The 14828-nt window shown below is 44.6% G+C and overlaps 1 protein-coding gene across 2 annotated transcripts in view; it reads right to left on the bottom strand.

Moving 5' to 3' along the window:
• Nucleotides 1-14250, bottom strand: part of SLC2A12 (solute carrier family 2 member 12) — a 72508-nt gene extending 58258 nt beyond the window's left edge. For both annotated transcript variants that reach the window (XM_038741818.1, XM_038741822.1), the window contains exon 1: nucleotides 14074-14250. In XM_038741818.1, coding sequence (XP_038597746.1) covers nucleotides 14074-14182 — 109 coding nt within the window. In that variant the 5' untranslated portion in view covers nucleotides 14183-14250. The remainder of the gene's footprint in view (nucleotides 1-14073) is intronic.
• Between the last annotated feature and the right edge of the window lie 578 nt (nucleotides 14251-14828).

The raw sequence follows: 14828 nt of genomic DNA, 5'->3' as shown, positions 1-14828 counted from the left end.
CCCAGTGCTTAGTGTAGTGCCTGGCACAAGGTAAGCACTTATCATAAAACATAAACTAAACTTGGCATAAGAACTTTTTAGCTACCAAATTCATACCATTCTTTCCATTGTCCTAATCATTTTTACTAGGCATCTACTATGAACACGAGAGGTCTTGGGTTCTAATCCCAGCTCTGCCACATGTCTGCTGTGTGACCTTGGGCAAGTCATTTAACTTCTCTGAGCCTCAGATCCCTCATCTGTAAAATGGGGATTAAGACTGTGAGCCCCACGTGGGACAACCTGATCACTTGTATCCCCCCAGCTCTGAGAACAGTGCTTTGCACATAGTAAGCATTTAACAAACGCCATTATTATTATTATTATTTAAATGCAACCCAGCGTATGTGAGAGGTTTGACCCAGGACTGGGACTCTCTGCTCTCACCCACAGGATGGGGACTCTCTGCCCACAGCCACAGTTTACCCAGTTTACCCATTGTGCCTCAATCTCAACTATCTCACTGCTCACCCCTTGCCCACAACCTCCCTCTGGCCTGGCACTCATTCCCCCGTTGTAGCCAAAAGACCACCCCTCTTCCCACCTTCAAATCCTTATTAAAATCACATCTCCTCCAAGAGGTCTTCCCTGGCTAAGCCCTCATTTCCCCTACTCCCTCTTCTTCTCTGCCTCCCCGCACTTGGATCTGTATCCTTTATTTGCCCCAGCCTCAGTCCCACAGCACCTGCCTATATAATTTACTTAATGTCTGCCCTCCCCTCTAGACTGTAAGCTTCTTGTGAACAGGAAATGTACCTACCAACTCTGTTACGCTGTACCTTCCCAAGTTCTTACTACAATGCTCTACACGAGTGCTCAATAAATACCATTTACTGATTGATTCCTTTTAACATGAGCCGTGTGTGGGAAAGGGATGAGATCCAATCTGATGACCTTGAATCTAACTTCAGTTTTAGCACAGTACTTGGCACATAGGAAGCTAAAAATAGTATTTAATGAACACAAAACAATGAAAGCATAAAGCATCTTTCAGCAGCTACTCCTGTATTTTCCAGTAGCGGCCCAAGATTTCTGAGCACCTACGTTCTTCTAGTACCATGACTGACAGGGTTCATATTTTTGGCTTTTATTACATATTCCCCAGCACCTAAGTCAGTATTATGCCATCTCTACAACTGCAAAGATACAGTTCCTGCAGACAGTGGGACATAAGTTTGTCCTCTTCACCACTGGTGAACAAGTAAAGAGCACAAGGCTGGAGATCAGGAGATCTGGGTTATAATACAAACTCTGCCACTTGCCAGTTATGCCATCTTGGACGAGACAGTTAACTTCTCTGTGCCTCAGTTTTCTCATCTGTATGATGGGGAATCAATATCTGTTCTCCTTCCCCATTAGACTGTGAACCTAATGTGATACAGAGCATGTGGCTGGTCTGATTGCATTGAATCTTTCACAACACTTAGCTTAATGCTTGGCACATAGTAAGCACTTAAATGCTATTATTAGTAGTAGTAGTACTTAAATACCATTATTTTTTCGTTATTATTATTAATGTCCAGATAACACTCACCTTAAAGGCCAGGAGACAGGAAAGTGGCACTAATGTCCCTACCTGGTCACAGTTTGCAAGAAATTCTCTCAAAGACACTCACACTCGTGAATGCAGTCTCACCATTGGCAGCACCATCTTGGAACCAAAGGACAACTCGGCTATACAGTGGACTCCATAAATTGATGATAGTCATGAAACCAAAAGTCAAACCTTGTTCCTGCTTTCTCAGGTGTCCCCTCTAGCCCTGTGCCTTCTAGCCCTACTTAAGGCCAGAAATGACCTCTGCTTATTGGACTCCTCTGTGATCCTATCAGGTACACTGGCCATGCTTAATAGCCTGAGGTTGGTATAAGTTCAAGTTGGAACATTTTAGTCAACACAAGAATGGGTGTGGAAATGCGGGTTTCTTGGTCTTACAGTAACAGAGAAGCATAATGGCTCAGTGGAAAGAGCACGGGCTTGGGAGCCAGAGGTCGTGGGTTCTAATTCCAGCTCTGCCACTTGTCAGCTGTGTGACTTTGGGCAAGTAACAACTTCTCTGTGCCTCAGTTACCTCAAGAGTAAAATGGGGATTAAGACTGCGAGCTCCATGTAGGACAACCTGATCACCTTGTATCCTCCCCAGCGCTTAGAATAGTGCTTCGCACATAGCAAGCACTTAATAAATGCCATCATCATCAACTAGGGATCATCTATCTGTCACCTCCACCCCACCCACTGCTTCCCACCCCTTTTTGTTTCCACAACATCCTTCTGGTTCTCTCATTCTCACCCCCTTCCCAGTGAGGACCACCCGCTCCTAGGGAACACATCTATTAAGATATGCTGTCTTTTGCTTCCGGTATATGCTCTCCATTCCAGTTCATACTTCATTCTGCTTTACAAATCATTTTCATAAAAAAAAAAGTTCAGTCCATCTCTCCCCACTCCTCAAGAACTTCCAATAGTTCCCCATCTACGTCTGCATCAAACAAAAACTCCTTGGCATCGGCTTTAAAGGACTCAATCAACTGGTTCAGTGCTCTCACACTATTAAACGCAGGAGTCTATATAATAACAACATGGAACAAATATAATGATTGCAGAAGAGAAAATATTGTGGTCCAAATCTCCTGTTACTCAATACTAGTGTATAATTACATTACGTGTATTTATGTTGGTATACAATTAGAGCTGAACAGAGCTACAGAGCTGAAGGAGGAGGCAGGGGAGGAGGAGATACGATTACATTTGGGTCATGGGATCCTTGTTGGATGGGTGTTGGCACAAAACTGGAAAAATGCATACTTAGGCACCTGCTGAGGGGAAGAATCCGTGACTTATTTATTTTTTTCCATTAAAACCCTGTCAGTGGGTTGGTGGGTGGTGACACACCCAGTAAGGAAAACTTACTCCCTAGACTTTGAAAATACTCAAACTGATCACCAGTTATTTGTTGATCATCTGTGTACAGAATGCTTGCAGTAAGTACTTGGGAAAGAAAAAATGGAAGTCAAAGACATGTCCCAACCCTCAAGGAGCTTACAAATCTAAGACATCTTCATGCCAGGGACTCATGCTGTCACCAAAAGTCCATTTACAATTTGCCTCAATTCACAAAGCACTTCTCTCCCTAACTGGATACAAAGCTGGACAGTCAGTACAATTTTTCTCCTCTGTAAAGTGAGGATTTAATCCCCATTCTCCCTGCTACTAAAATTGTAAGCCCCATGTGTGACAGGGATTAGGTCTGCCCTGATTATCTTGCATCTATCCCAACACTTAGTAAGGTGCTTGGCATATAGTAAGTGCTTAAATGCAATTATTATTATTATTGTTATTGGACTTACCCAGAGTCACACAGCAGGTTACCCAATAGACTATTAGCAGAGCTGAAACTCCTGAAGCAGCATGACCTAGTGGAAAGAGTCTGGGCTTGGAAGTCAGAAGGACCTAAGTTCTATTCCCAACTCTGCCACTTGCTTGCTGTGTGGCCTTGGATAAATCATTTAAATTCTCTGTGCCTCAGTTTCCCCAACTGTAAAATGGAGATATCTGTTCTCCTTCCTACTTCACCTGTGAGCCCCCTATTGTCCAGGAGCTATGTTTGGCCTAATTAACTCGTATCTACCCCAGGGGTTAGAACAGTGTTTGATGCAAAGTAAGTGCTTAATATATATAAAAAAAAAGGGGCCCACGTTTGGCTCCCAATCCATGCTCCCACCACTAGACAAGGCTCCACCATACTGCTTCCCTCTGGTAGTCATTAGGACAAAGGAGTCTGGCCCCCTGATAACCAGGTCTTGCTGCCTCTTTATGAGAAAGCAGTATATTTGTTTCTCCCCCAAGGCAGCCTCTCCAACTAGATTATCAATCAGGAAAGCAACATGGCCTAGAGGAAGGACCTTTGGAGTCTTGGATTTGTAATCAGAGGACCTGGGTTCTAATCTCAGCTCTGTCACTTGTCTGCTGTGCAAACTTGGGCAAGTCACTTAGCTTCCCTGTACTTCAGTTTCTTCATCTGTTCTCCCTCAATTAGACTGTGAGTACTGTGTGGGCCAGGAACTGTGCTCAATCTGCACATACTGTATCTACACCAGCACTTAGTACAGTGCTTGGACCACAGTAAGCGCTTACCAAATACCATTTTAAAAAAAATAGGATTCAGTCTCATTCAAACACAAGAGGCCAAACGAGTTAGGTTGAAAGCCCTTGAATAATGCTTAATATCTGCAGTTACGAGATTTGACTCATTTGGCACTTGTAAATCTCACAGGATTTCAGAGTTTTAATTAAGAAGTCCTTTTTTTGTGGGGAGTTGTGGCTGATATCGAGCATGGCCTTGAGGTGGAAGACTCTTGCCTTCTCTTTCGCCCATTGAAATCCTGATTTCATTCGAGGGTCCTTCATTCATCTGTTTCACCCTATCATTTATGTCTCCGAAGAGTCCCTTAATTGCCCTTTCGCTTGTAAGTCTCATCAAGGAGGCTCTTGTTCAAACCCCTTAGGTAATGAGCTAGCCCTTCAGTGGGCTACAGAAAGGGGTTTGTGTGTGTCAGAAGGGGGAGGGGGGTGTCCTAATCTCGTAGCACTTTCTTAGCTTAAACTAAGGTGGCCTGTTTTGTTTTTTTTCCTGCACAATGCAACTCCTGAAACCCAGTTTGGAAGATACGTACTTTGTTTTAAAGCTTGCTAATGCTTTCTGACTTATTTAAACGTCACCTTAGAAGCATATTTCACTAATGGAACTTTTAGAGTATTTTAAAAAAGGGTATGATTTACAGCTTTGGCCAAATTAGGCCACTGTCTATTTATGCCCCTAAAGTACCACTGAAGTGCCAATATTCTGCATCCCTGGTAATTGTTGAGGTTATAAAGTATAATCCATCTCTTTTGCAAACTCCTAAAGATTGTGCAAAATGATGCTGAAGACTTTAGCTCACCCATCTCTCAGGTGCCCAGACTTTGCCTCAGGTCTAGATTGGGCACACACGGTAGCAAGGGAGAGCTGAATCCCTTGGTTGAGAGGTCAGGCTGACCTCACAGAGATTTTCACCATGGACACTGCACCACTAGGGAGCAAGAAAAAGTGCCTCCACTCCTCTAGATTGTAAGTTCATTGTGGGCAGGGAGTGTGCCTGTTATATTGTACTTTCCCAAGCACTTAGTACAGTGTTCTGCACACAGAAAGAGCTCAATAAATATGATTGACTGACTGTCGTAAGTATACCACGCTGGGTACACAGGCAGCAATCTGCATGACAGAATTACCTTGTGTGGCATAGAACGATGACATCATTTGCACCATTTTGCAGAAGTATGCTGGCCTTCCTCAAACCTAGAGTGTTTCTCAATAGGGGACCCCTGACTCACCCCTGAGTTTACTTTGAAATCATTATATTCTGCATCCCTGGTAATTGTTGAGGTTATAAAGTATAATCCATCTCTTTTGCAAACTCCTAGGTGCTTGTCAACACATATGCTGCTTTCTACGGATGAGCCCTTTAACACCTTTATCCCCGTGTCCCACGATGGTATGCCCCAATACAACTATCTCACTGTGGCTATGAGTTTCCCCTCCTTAGCCTAGTGAGAGCCTCCTCCCAGCTGAGCACTGACACCTCAGGTGGGCTCTGCTTCTCAAAGGAGGTTCTGTACCCCTAAGGGGAAAGAGAAGGAATTGGGAATGTTGAGGTACCTCCACTGTCATCATGAACATTTTTTATGCCCCGATGAGGTGTTATGTGTATTCAGGGGCTTTAGGGAGGAAAAGCAGTGTGGCCTAATGGAGAGAACACAGGCTTGGGAGTCAGAAGGACATCAAGTGCTCAGTATAATGCTCTGCACACAGTAAGCACTCAATAAATATGATTGAATGAATAAATGGTTTCTAATCCCAGCTCTACCAATTGTTTGCTTTGTGACCTTGGGCAAAACACACATTCTCTGTACCTCAATTACCTCAACTGTAAATGGAGATACCTGGTCTCCCTCCTACGTAGACTATGAGCCCCACTCAGGACAGAGACTGTGTCCAACCTGATCAACTTGCACTTACTTGTTTGATGCATAGTGAGGACTTAAATACCACAATACACATATGCATTTATAAATTATAAAAGTCCCGGTGCCTGTCTTTGAAGCATTTATAATTTAAATTTGGACAGAAAAGGGAATCAACACAAAGGAACTTAAACACTTGATTTCTAGGCAACTGCAAATGGCACTGCTAGAAAGATTAGAGGAACTGGAGCCAGGGAGGGGTACCTGGCACAGAGCAGAGGGGAAAAAACTGATTGCAGGTTCAAGACTTATAAGAGGCTGGCATAGCTGACTCTCTCAAGCTCCATGTAGATCACAGGAAATTTCAGTCTGCTACTGGCCAGTGAATGCTCTGACATTAGCACGGAGAAGGGTGCGATGGGGCAAGGGAAACCTCTCAGTAGACCTGCTCCAGGGCTATCTTTAAGATTCTGTGTCCCTGATGGGCTGGGGAGTCTTGATAAAGGGAAGGACAAGTCTTGGTGGAGGCAGGGAAGATGGGGGAAAAGAAATTCAGCCTTGGGGACTGACCCAAGAAAGGACAGAGACTGGGAAGACAGTTTCCTTGGCTGGATCTTTAGAAGCTGATGAGCAGCAGAGAGGGCAGTTTAGGGGTTGGGCATACAGTAAAAAAGGGAATACAAGGTAATGGAGAGGTCTACATTATTAGAAGACACCCCCAACTGACAAAAAACAAAACAAAACCAGAACCCAAATCAGATCACAGTAGAAGCCTTATCCCCCAACTCAAGGAAAAAAAAATATCATTTCTGCCTTTGAAAAAAGAAACTTGCCTTTGTAAAAAGTTATTTTTCTAGACAAGGATTTGAGCAGCAAAAATCTGGTTCACAGTCTTAATCCACATTTTACAGATGAGAAAACTGAGGCACAGAGAAGTGAAGTGACCTGCCCAAGGTAAAACTGCAGACAAGTGGCAAAGCCGGAACTAGAACCCAGGTCCTTCTGATGCCCAGGCCCAGGCTCTATCCACTAGGCCATGCTACTTCTTCAACCTTCCTAACAAGTTCCATCCATTCACTCAGCCCTAAATATTATCTAACCCTTTACCCTTCTCTTTGTACAATGAGATCATTCTTGATGTTTGGCCAACTTGACCGCTTGAATGCTTACATTTGATTCATGTTCGGCCCTACAACTGACTAGATAAACAAACGATAACTTGCACCACCCCTCCAACCTTGGCTCAAAGAGAATTTCAAGTACTGTGGTTAACAGGCTGAAGTGATTCTGGTCCAGATGTCTTATAAACATCTAAGACATCAAGGTTAGCCCAATCTGTAAGGAATCTCATCTACCAGTGGGGGCCAATTCTATCTTTGTGCTATGTCCAAACTGTGCTTATTTAACAAATGTTAATGGTGACTCTCCCACCTTTCATCTACATTTTTCCTCTGCTGGAAATTCTCTCCCTGACCATATCCTTCAGCTTTTCTATCCTTCAAAGAGCAACAGGGCCTAGTGGAAAGGACCCAGGACTCGGGGGTCAGGAGACTTGGGTTCAGCCTCCTCTCTGATCTCCCATCCTCCTGTCTCTCCCCATTTCAGTCTATACTTCACGCTGCTGCCCAGATCATCTTTGTGCAGAAACGCTCTGGACATGTTACTCCCCTCCTCAAAAATCTCCAGTGGCTACCAGTCAACCTACGCATCAAGCAAAAACTCCTCACTCTTGGCTTCAAGGCTGTCCATCACCTCACCCCCTTCTACCTCACCTCCCTTGTCTCCTACAGTCCAGCCCACACCCTCCGCTTCTCTGCCAACCTCCTCACTGTACCTCATTCTCGCCTGTCCCACCGTCGACCCCTGGCCCACGTCCTCCCCTGACCTGGAATGCCCTCCCTTCGCATATCTGCCAAGCTAGCTCTCTTCCTCCCTTCAAAGCCCTACTGAGAGCTCACCTCCTCCAGGAGGCCTTCCCAGACTGAGCCTCCTTTTTCCTCTCCTCCTCCCCATCCTCCCTGCCCTACCTTCTTCCCCTCCCCACACCACCTGTATATATGTTTGTACAGATTTATTACAATATTTTACTTGTACATATTTACTATTCTATTTATTTTGTTAATGATGTATATCTAGCTTTATTTCTATTTATTCTGATGACTTGACACTTGTCCACATGTTTTGTATTGTTGTCTGTCTCCCCCTTCTAGACTGTGAGCCCATTGTTGGGTAGGGACCGTCTCTATATGTTGCCAACTTGTACTTCCCAAGTGCTTAGTACAGTGCTCCGCACACAGTAAGCACTCAATAAATACGATTGAATGAATGAATGAATAATCCTGGCTCCAGTACTTGACTTTGGGCAAATCACATGACTTCTGTGTCTGACTTTCCTCAACTGTAAAATGGGGATTAGATTCTTGTTTTCCCTCACTTTCAGACTATGAGCCCATGAGGAACAGGGACTGGGCCTGATCTGATTGTATTACATCTACTGCAGGATTTGGCACACAGTAAGCGCATAAATACCACTATTATTTTTCTTAAGTAATAACTTCAAGAGGCATTTCCCAATTAACCTCCCTCATTCTACACCAAGGCACTCCCTCAGTCAATTCAATATTTTTATGTATTTATATGTTTGTTACTGATTTATTTATCCACTTATATCTGTTTGTATTTATGCCCCCTCTTTTAACTGTTATATATTTGTCAACTTATTTCAGCTTGTCTTCCCCAAGAGATTGGCAATTTTTCTGAGATGGGATCCACATGGCCCAGGGCATCCCTGCCCCCTGAGAATCTGGAGTTCACTGGAAACCATCTGGAGACTAGAGCAATCTTCCTTCTCTGGCCTGGTCAATCAACTAATCGTATTTATTGAGCACGTATTATGTGCAGAGTCTGGGAGAGTACAACATAACAGAGTTGGTAGAAAAGTTCAAGCCCAATCAGCGGGGAATGAAGCCCTAACACCCACAGAGAGGACCACGGGCAGACACCCCTGAACACCAGTGAGAACCCTGGGAAGGGGGTGGGTGTTTGGACCAGAACAGTCCATCTTGGAACAGTGAACAAAGACTATATCCCTCACATTGCTACTATTGTTCATCTCAGCACATTTTCTTTTATCTCTCTCTTTTCCTGTGTGTCCATTCTCCCACACTTCCATTGTGATCCAGGAAGCGTATCTGAATCGATGCCCATATTTTCTCTCTAGTGCTTCTCCCATTGCAAACACTTAATCAATGTTATTTTGATTGATTGCTGGCAGGGATCTCATCTTGGTTTTCTTTAGGCCCTCCACATTCCAAGGCAGAGCTCGGTACATAGTAGGTGCTTAATGATGGTGATGAACTATGTTTCATAATAACATTCATGTCTTCACTCATGCAATGGAATCTAAAAGGCTGCCCTCACCTCGCCCCCTCCTACCTCACCTCCCTTCTCTCCTTCTCCAGCCCAGCCTGCACCCTCCGCTCCTCTGCCACTAATCTCCTCACTGTGCCTCGTTCTCGCCTGTCCCGCCGTCGACCCCCGGCCCACGTCATCCCCCTGGCCTGGAATGCCCTCCCTCCGCACATCCGCCAAGTTATCTCTCTTCCTCCCTTCAAAGCCCTACTGAGAGCTCACCTCCTCCAGGAGGCCTTCCCAGACTGAGCCCCCTTTTTCCTCTCCTCCTCCCCATCCCCCCCGCCCTACCTCCTTCCCCTCCCCACGGCACCTGTGTATATGTTTGTACAGATTTATTACTCTATTTTACTTGTACATATTTACTATTCTATTTATTTTGTTAATGATGTGTATCTAGGTTTATTTCTATTTATTCTGATGACTTGACACTTGTCCACATGTTTTGTTTTGTTGTCTGTCTCCCCCGTCTAGACTGTGAGCTCGCTGTTGGGTAGGGACCGTCTCTATTTGTTCCCAACTTGTACTTCCCAAGCGCTTAGTACAGTGCTCTGCACACAGTAAGCGCTCAATAAATACGATTGAATGAATGAATGAAATAAAAGCCTTTTCCTAAGATGGGGCTTTATAGTACTTTAGATTTTGCAGATCTTTTGAAAGCAACTCAGAACCCACACAAAGGATTTGGATTAGCATTTAAACATAATTCAGGCCCCGGAACAAGCTGCTTCAACTGGTTAACACATGCAAGGCAGTTGGAATCTTTTCTGGTGGGTCCTGCCCAATGAAGGAAAATGGTAAGGGGAAGGCGAGGAAGAAAAGAATCCTTGGAAAAGCGGACTCTACAAATGTTCAAGTCACTACATAGTAACATGCAAGTTAAAAAGTAGATGGGCCCAACCCACCCAATCACAGAGGCACTGCCAACGGAGATGCAGACACCATTACTGTAGTCTGCTGACTAAAGACCATGAGAAATGATGGTGGCACTCGGGGAGGGGAGTATCGGGGTTGTGGGGTTGGTCATTCCAGTAACAGTAGTTAAAGACAGCCTTAGGCTCAGGGTTCAAAGGGCAAGAGGGCCCGGAGAGATGTAGCTGTGGGAGACGGTCTATTCCCTGGATTCCCATGCTGCTCCTGCCTGGAGTTTCCCTAGGCTCACCTTCTCCCTGGCTCTCCTGCAGCCTAGCAGGGATGGAGAGGGAGGTGAATGGCAAGATGGATGTTGAGTGGTCAGAATTCCCCATTGCAGGTAAAAAAAAAAAAAGTATCTCTTGCCAACAATTTTGCGACATTAAGAGGAGAGAAATGCTGCTTTCCATGTTCCCATCGTTTCTCTTCTGCCAGAGTGGGGACCTGTAGTAACCTTTCATCGGAGTTTATTCTATAGCTATGAAGAAGCAGTAGGGATTAGTCTTGTCAGAAGCAATACTGGGAAATACGAGTAAGTGTTTACCTGGTCCATACCAGTTGGAGAGAATGCACTATATATTGCAGGTAAAGAAAATGCTTTTAGGTGTTTATGATTTTACAGAAACCTGATAACCTGGATGCTCTTTTAGCCTGAAAAGGAGCAGGTACAAAAAAAGGAATTTTGAAATTCACAACATGAATGACAAAACAAGAGATCTTGACTCTAGCTGTCAATTCATCTCCTATTTGGGTAACTCACCTGCCATACTGCCTCAGTTTCCCCCTTCTGTAAAGTAGGACTAATTTACCACCTACCTACTTCAGGCATAACAATTAATGAGAAAAATGTTCTGTGTCTTAGTCTGATGGATGAAAGGGGATGCAGAAGAACAAAGGGGCATCCAAAGGAGTGTTCCTTTGTCCTTCTACAGCTCCTTTCATCTGAGTTGTTCAGGAAGTGCTCAAAGAACGGTTCTTGGCAAATCTGAAACCTCAACACCCATGTGAAGCAGGTGGAAATCCGAATCCCATTTTAGGGAATGGAAGTTAACTACTTGCCTGCTACAGAACACTCGGCAATGTGGACCAGCACACAACACACTGAGAGCTCACCTCCTCCAGGAGGCCTTCCCAGACTGAGCCCCCTCCTTCCTCTCCCCCCCCAACCCCCGTCCTACCTCCTTCCCCTCCCCACAGCACCTGTATATATGTTTGTACAGATTTATTACTCTATTTTACTTATACATATTTACTATTCTATTTATTTTATTTTGTTAATATATTTTGTCTTGTTGTCTGTCTCCCCCTTCTAGACTGTGGGCCTGTTGCTGGGTAGGGACCGTCTCTATATGTTGCCTACTTGTACTTCCCAAGCACTTAGTACAGTGCTCTGCACACAGTAAGCGCTCAATAAATACGATTGAATGAGTGAACACACAATGCACGATGGCCTTTGATTCAGATAAGTAGATATGAAATTAGAACACATATAAAACCCTAGTATAATACAGGCTGCCAGTTTAAAAGTTCATATTTTCATGGAAATAATTTATTAACTGGTGTATTAAAAACTGCAGTTCAAACCCAAATACTTTAAATCTGTTACACTGAATGGAGTATTATTTTTACCAGTACTAATTATGAGGTGTGTAAGAGGTCTTTTTTGGACACTTTATTCAATTAGCTTTTAATTAAAATCTTTTGGGAGAGTTTTACTGATGTTCCAAGTAAACAACTCTTCCAAATACAAGCTAACATATATATGATACTGAAAAAATATATTTCACAACATTAAATGTTCCACTTTCATACATGAAACTGTCAACATTTTAAATGGCCTAAAACATTCCCCACCTAATGACATCACCAGATTTTTATTTATTTATTTTTTGAGATAAATCTGCCTCAGATTTAAGACAATTCAAAAGTTACATCTCCTATGGATACTCTTGATGCAAGTGATCAGGGGTAGACACACCTGAAATTACACTAAATTACTTCTAAAAGGGGAGGGGGAAGAGGGAGGGGTGCAGGGAGAGAAACAGTTTTTCCAAAACTTTAAAACTAGAAAAATCTGAGGGCACCCACTTAAACAACACTGGAGTGAATGAACCTATGGTTTCAGGTAGCTGAAACTATTCAGTGCTTAGAACAGTACTTTGCACATAGTAAGTGCTTAACAAATACCAACATTATTACTATTATTGAAAGAAACTGGTAGGTGTGAAGATTTGAAAAGAAAGTTTTGTGCTAATGGATCACTCTGGACAGTTAGGTTTTTTTTTCCTGTATCCTACTTGCAATACGATTGAATGAATGTATTATTTTTTGATAAAATAGCTACTACTGCTTGCACTGTGTTTCAAGACTTTTTCTTTTTTTAAAAAAGGTGAAAATCCCAGCCTGCATAGATTTGGGCATGTGTGCATGAATGGTGGATCTGTCACTTCTATAATAATAATAATAATAATGACGGCATTTATTAATCAATCGTATTTATTGAGCACTTACTGTGTGCAAAGCACTGTACTAAGCGCTTGGGAAGTACAAGTTGGCAACATATAGAGACAGTCCCTACCCAACAGTGGGCTCACAGTCTAAAAGGGGGAGACAGAGAACAAAGCCAAACATAAAGCACTTACTATGTGCAAAGCACTGTTCTTCCTTCTTCAATCGTATTTATTGAGCACTTACTGCGTGCAGAGCACTGTACTAAGCACTTGGGAAGTACAAGTTGGCAACATATAGAGACGGTCCCTACACAACAACAGGCTCACAGTTCTAAGCGCTGGGGGGATACAGGGTGATCAGGTTGTCTCATGGGGGGGCTCACAGTCAATCCCCATTTTACAGATGAGGTAACTGAGGCCCAGAGAAGTTAAGTGACTTGCCCAAGGTCACACAGCTGACAATTGGCGGAGCCGGGATTTGAACCCGGGCCTGGAATGCCCTCCCTCTGCCCATCCGCCAAGCTGGCTCTCTTCCTCCCTTCAAGGCCCTACTGAGAGCTCACCTCCTCCAGGAGGCCTTCCCAGACTGAGCCCCTTCCTTCCTCTCCCCCCTCGCCCCCCTCTCCATCCCCCCCACCTTACCTCCTTCCCTTCCCCACAGCACCTGTATATATGTATATATGCCTGTACATATTTATTACTCTATTTTACTTGTCCATATCTATTCTATTTATTTCATTTTGTCAGTATGTTTGGTTTCGTTCTCTGTCTCCCCCTTCTAGACTGTGAGCCCACTGTTGGGTAGGGACTGTACATGTTGCCAGCTTGTACTTCCCAAGCGCTTAGCCCAGTGCTCTGCAAACAGTAACCGCTCAATAAATACGACTGATTGATTGATGATTGATTGAACCCATGACCACTGGCTCCAAAGCCCAGGCTGCTTCTTAGGACACACAGTTTCCATCCCAGCAGAGAACTCTCCCTAACACAATTGCCAACGTTCAGAAAGACAGTTTGCGATTCTCAGTCTCCCCCCCCACCCCCTTTTCTCCCAAGTCAGCCAGAAGGGCAGAGGATCAGCCATGACTTAAATCAAGGAAAGTTCCCTGCCTGTCACCTCTCCCTCTTTTTCCTCCCTCCTCCTTCCCCAGCCGGACTCCTGCCCTGCCGGTTTAGATCGGGATCCTGTCTTTTTGTGGTTTGTTTGTTTTTTTTTTAAAAAAAAGGTTTGCTTTTCCCGGCTGGTCCTGCCCAGGAATTTACCTCTGGCAGGCCGGGGTGGAGACAGGCCGGTGCAGCCGTCGGTCGGGTGGTTGGCAGAGGTCTTCGGGCACAGCCGAGCGGGGTCCTCCGAGTTTGGGGCAGGTGCCATGGCGACCGGTGCCCCACCGTGCCCTTCACAAGGGAAACCATGCCCTGCGGACAGAAAAGGGACCGATCAGGGTGGCCACGGCAGCCTGGCAGAGGGCATCCCGAGCAGACACACACACACAAACTCCACTCCAACTGATTTGCGACCAACTTTGCTTCTATTTCAGCAGGCTTTGCCCTTTCCAGTGACACGGCCTGTTGCTATTCTGGGGAGCCTATCATGGGCGAGGGGAGGGCCATCTTTAGGAAGTCGGCCCCTCTCTCTCTCTCTCTTTCTTTTGGCAGGGAAACGTGCTGGCTTGAAAGAGGCGTTTTCACAGAAAGTCCCCTCGTCCAGACTCCCCGTGTCCTCGGGCCCGGGCATCTTCTGGTGGGAGGGTGGGGAGGGAGGAGGGGGTAGGGTAGAGGAGGTGGCAGGGGGTGGGATGGAGGGGGAGGGATAGATGGGGAGAATCAATCAATCATATTTATTGAGCGCTTACTATGTGCAGAGCTTGGGAAGTACAAATTGGCAACATATAGAGACAGTCCCTACCCAACATTGGGCTCACAGTCTGAAAGGGGGAGACAGAGAACAAAACCAAACATACTAACAAAATAAAATAAATAGAATAGATATGGACAAGTAAAATAAATAGAGTAATAAA

This window comes from Tachyglossus aculeatus, chromosome 2 (genome assembly GCF_015852505.1).
Source record: "Tachyglossus aculeatus isolate mTacAcu1 chromosome 2, mTacAcu1.pri, whole genome shotgun sequence".
Lineage (NCBI taxonomy): Eukaryota > Metazoa > Chordata > Mammalia > Monotremata > Tachyglossidae > Tachyglossus > Tachyglossus aculeatus.
Note: the sequence above shows the minus strand (reverse complement) of the source record. Positions and strands in the feature narration are given on the sequence as shown.